General features: G+C 45.2%; 1 protein-coding gene across 1 annotated transcript in view; it reads left to right on the top strand.

Moving 5' to 3' along the window:
• LOC135106856 (uncharacterized) overlaps window positions 1-5,000 on the top strand; it is a 148,121-nt gene that overhangs the window by 118,070 nt on the left and 25,051 nt on the right. The window contains 2 exon segments of the mRNA XM_064016223.1: window positions 1-70; window positions 2,187-2,450. The exon segment at window positions 1-70 is cut by the window's left edge and continues 29 nt beyond it. Coding sequence (XP_063872293.1) covers window positions 1-70; window positions 2,187-2,450 — 334 coding nt within the window.

Here is a 5,000-nt window from a genome sequence, read left to right as displayed (position 1 = left end):
ATCGCCAGCCAGCCGGCAAGGCGAGGCGCTGAGCCGCCCTCCTCCAGTGCCACTACCGAGATCCAAATAGGTATCTTAGACACGTGGAGGTGGTGTCCCTTGTCAGACAGGAACCTCCCGGACTTGTCGGGAAGCTCCTTAACTCGTAAAATTGTTTCGCGCACCTGAGTCTAGTTTAGCTCACAAAAAATCAGTAGCATTCCTGGTAAATGTAGTACTCCGTCGAGGTCTGTAGATGCGTATGATCTTAGTTCTTGGTGGTTGTTAGTAAATGTGGGGAGGACGTGTAGTAGCTTCCGGACCAGGGACGCCCAACCTCCTCTTAGGAAATAAGGAGATTTTCATGAGCCTTGTGTTGAATGTAAGACTGAACAAGACAGTGGTGTGGTTCCCATCATCAGTCAGTACTAACGAGTGAATGTCAGTGGTTCTACTAGTCTACTCACAAGGGTATCAGATTGCAGTGCCTGAAAGCAACAAGTAACAAGTACAGCATGTAACGTTAAGAAGAACCCCCGAAGGTTGGTTGGGCATCGCTGCTCAGGCCGAAGCGCGACGTGCCTCTCGAATCTTACCTCTAGATCGGCTCACACTAACACCTACTTACTCACTTCTGGTACTCACCAAGCTAGTCTAGTTCTGTAGATTGTTGGAAAAAATAATAACTTGTGACGGAGTATAAAAGGAAGTTCCCGAGGCAGATTGTGAAAGACATAGATAACCCAAGTGGTGTTATTCTTAGAAGTAATTGGTGGGCGAAGAAAAGCTAAGCTAGACTCGTAATTAATGACCTTGGGAGCAAGTTTGAAAGTCTCCCTCGCCATTGTCTTCCCTGCATGCCTCCTATCCCTCTCAGCAGGCGAGGCGTTGCTCCAGAAACCCAAGATGAACCTTCAGTCAGCCACACTGCATCTCGGCCAGTGCTCGCACCTCACTTTCTGTGTGTGTCCTGAAGGTTTGAAAATTACTGATTTGCTCGCGGCACCTCTCCTTCCTCCGTTTCTGAGGAATCTTGGAAGTTTTTTTTTTTTCTTTTTCCCTGCAACCTGTTTTTCTTTCAGGACAATTTTTCTCTCCTTGATTTTACGATTCCTCCTGAGCGGTGTCACAGCCAGCCACTCGCGTGATCCGGAATAACTTTGCTAAGCTGAACAGTGAGCGATGTAATGCCAGTGTTGATTGAAGCTCCGATACCTGTGCTGTCATTTTTACCTGGATATCTCCCGCCCATGTCACGCTGATGATGACACACTGAACGCCAGCCTGTCTTAAGGAATCCCCATCTCTCCTCCCTTTTGCTCATCCCCTTCACCCTTTGCCCTTCACCTTCAACCGCCTCTAGAACAATTTAATGGTGAATGCTTACCCTTCATTGAGAATGTCCTGTATTACTAGACCTTAGACATGTGACATTATCAAGTAGGCGTTTCACCTTCTTGGAAACACAGGTATCTGTTTCAGGTGTTATTTTTGATCAAAGCATCACCTTATAGACTTCTTCTAGTACCACACAATAATATCAAATGATTAACATCCATAAATTCCTTACCCATAATATTCCACTATAATCCAGTGACTTTAGTATATAGCATCCTCATCCACACGACCCTTACTGTATTGTAACTGTGTGTTCTTCAGCTCAGTCAAGCTTCCTGGGTCCTACAACACTTGGGTTCTCACAGCCCTTGGAAACACTCACTTATGAACACATGCACACTGTTTCATTCGTTGATGTCTAAACTCCTACATACATTTTCCCTTTAGCACAACTAAAACACATCCACATACATATGAACATATATAGGCTCGTTTCTCTATCCCACTTGAACTAAGACTCACTCATACATATAAACACAAGCGTACTACTTCATTTCTTTATCTCCAAAAATCTACATACATTCCCATTTGAACACAAGTAAAACACATTCACATACATACAAATCCATGCACAATTTCATTCCTTTACCTCCCAAAACTCGACATACATCATCCCCTTGAACACAACTAGAACACACAAACACATGAACCCATACGCACAACTTCATTCCTTCATCCCCACAAACATTCCTATCTACTCAACAAACACAGACAAAAATCAGCACCTACACCTATCACGGGGCTTAGCTTCTGTGCAGCCACCACCAGGGCCACCTTCTGACACTCATCCTGTTTTGTTGCTATTATAGACAAAACAGAGAAGACAGAGGAGGTGGACCTGATATACCAGGTACTCAAACAAGCGGGGGACCTGGGAGGGCGGCGCAGCGCACACGGGTCCATGGAGCGGGACTTGGGGCGGGACCTTGGGCGTGATCTAGCGCGTGATGTGGGAGGTTCAGCGGCCTCCTCTGGATCAGGGAGCGCCACGTCCCTCCACAGACGACTTCCGCGACCCACTAACACCGGCTCCACCCTCACCGTGAACCCCGCCCCCGTGGCCTCCTGCTCAGGTACTAACACACTAATAATGACACGCTTTCCCTCCTCTCTCACTGAGCCATCGCCCCCATCACTCAATCAGCCAGCTTTTTATTTAGTTTTGTCTACATCTAACCCATTAATAACATGACTGAAACCCTCTATTCTTTTTACAGTATTCTAGTGCTCCCCTTACAAGCAGCTCTTTCATCCCCTCATCAGCTCATCAGTACACGCTCATCCCATGCAATGCCGCAGTGGTAGTGTAAATATCTATCTACTACATGGTAATATTAGTAAATGCAACAACATTGGCTTCAATGACCGTAGTTACAAATGAAATTCTATACAGGCCATCTGTCTGAACCTAACCCTTTAGAGCTTAGTGCTGCCGCCTGAAAGAAGGAAAATAAAAACATGTTCTGACACACACACACACACACACACACACACACACACACACACACACACACACGAGTATCTTACGTAAAAAACACTTCCTAGTTTACTGTATACGTATTCTAGCATCCGAACACTGTAGCCAAGTCCTTCTTCCCCTTCATAGTAAGAGTATATCACTGGATTTAGAGTCGCTGTAAAGAGTTCACTATGTACATAATAACAGAAAACCTCCATCAGTGTTGTCCATGAACTGCTACGTAGACTGTCTGTTGTTGGTTACCAAGTCTGTGGTGCTTGCCCTCTCCTCAAAACACCGAGCGCGAGTCTCTGAGGGTCCTCCAGTATCCTTGAAGTCGAGGCGTGGGTTATGGGAATTGCTGAGGCATAAAGAAAGGAGAAAAAGAAAAAAGGGAAGATATGCGCGTAATTTGTGAGTTCGTGGTTCGTGGGTGGGTCAGGATGAAGGACGGAATGACCCTTCCAGCCAAACTTTTAGCGTAACTTTGCTCCTTAGGCACGCTCGCCAGCTCGTTCCTCATACTTAAGAATACACGATCCATCTTAAGCGGCTTCTTTTGCCGGTCTTTTCCTCCGGCAAAATGTATATAGCACCATTAGAATGCACGTAGATAAGTGAGATAAGTGTTAATTAGCTACAGAAAGCACCAAAAGAAGCCGCACTCTGAAAGAACACTAGATTATTGCTTTTCAGTTCTATCTATGCAACATAAATAAGAAATATATGATAAAATACACAATATTACACTAGTCAAGGTTACCAGCGAATTGCTTCACCATTAGCTGGTTTCACTAAGTGATATTACTCTTTTTATTTCCCTCATTACGCAAACAAAAGATGAAAAACGTTTTTTTCCCTTTAATGGTGTAGCGGCAGAGACAAAGCCGAGGCGCCGCCAGCTACAGTGAGGAAGATTTGTCACTCATTCCAGGTCGCGGAGTCTTCTCTTAGCGCCAAGGTCCTTGTGTTTGGTGCGCCCTAGCTGCGTGTCTCTGTGTGTCCCCGCCAGGGTGCACCATCTGTGTCGCTACCAGAGTGTTTGAATCATCATCTCATTTCATATGTTTCGACGTATCATTTTAGTCTTTAAGTAAGTTCTAAGTATGGATGAGGCTGGAAGAAAGGGTTTTGTAGATAGATAGATAGAATGATTGATTGGTAGGTAGATAGATAGATAGGTAAGCAGGTAGGTAAGTATTAATGTAACTGATGTTTTCAGCTTTCCTTTATGAAAATTTCTTAGACTTGTTCGGCACTACATCCCCCTTTTCAACTGCAGAGTTCAACATGTATTTAAGAGCGCGTGCACATAAAACTACACACACACACACACACACACACACACACACACACACACACACACACACACACACACACACACACACACACACACACACACACACACACACACACAAACATACACAGACACACACACACACACACACACACACACACACACACACACACACACACACACACACACCATGCTAATCCTATCCCACACACACACTTCCTCTCTGAGAAAAAAGAAGTCACCTCGTGTGACCCAATGAAGGAAGCAGAATATGAACAAAACAAAAACAGTAAGCTAATTTATCATTTCCGGATACCCTTCCTATTTGTGTTCAAACTCACCAGTAATTCCCAAAACGCTAGGTAAGTCAGCAGCGGTAGGAGAAGGAGCAGAGGCAGCAGCAGAAGCAGGAGAGGGAGGATGTTTAGACCAGGATGGGATGACGGCAGCATCAATGAGGAGGAGGCTGTTTGGCAAGAAGAAGTCCCAATCAGAGGGGATGGAACCGCCAGTCCCACACGGTACCCGAAAGATATACACAATCACACACAAACAGCGGGAATCCAGCGCTAGTCACCCCCTCCTTATTGATAGCTTGAATTATTCGACTCTCTAACAGTATTATCACTGCAATGATTACTACTATACTCCTTAAAGGTTATGACAGGCGATGGGGACTTAGTGGTCGGCCCCGCGGGATCCACAATGCCTGACACTTCAGCACGTTTGGTTTGCTTTTACATCTAGACAGAGTTATACTGTACACACCACGGAGGAAATAATGAAGGTTTTTCTAATTGTGTTCTTTTGTGTGTAAGGCAGAAGGAATACACAGCTATGCACGGTCATCCCGCGGGGCCCCTCATC

This window comes from Scylla paramamosain, chromosome 14, assembly GCF_035594125.1.
Source record: "Scylla paramamosain isolate STU-SP2022 chromosome 14, ASM3559412v1, whole genome shotgun sequence".
Lineage (NCBI taxonomy): Eukaryota > Metazoa > Arthropoda > Malacostraca > Decapoda > Portunidae > Scylla > Scylla paramamosain.
Note: the sequence above shows the minus strand (reverse complement) of the source record. Positions and strands in the feature narration are given on the sequence as shown.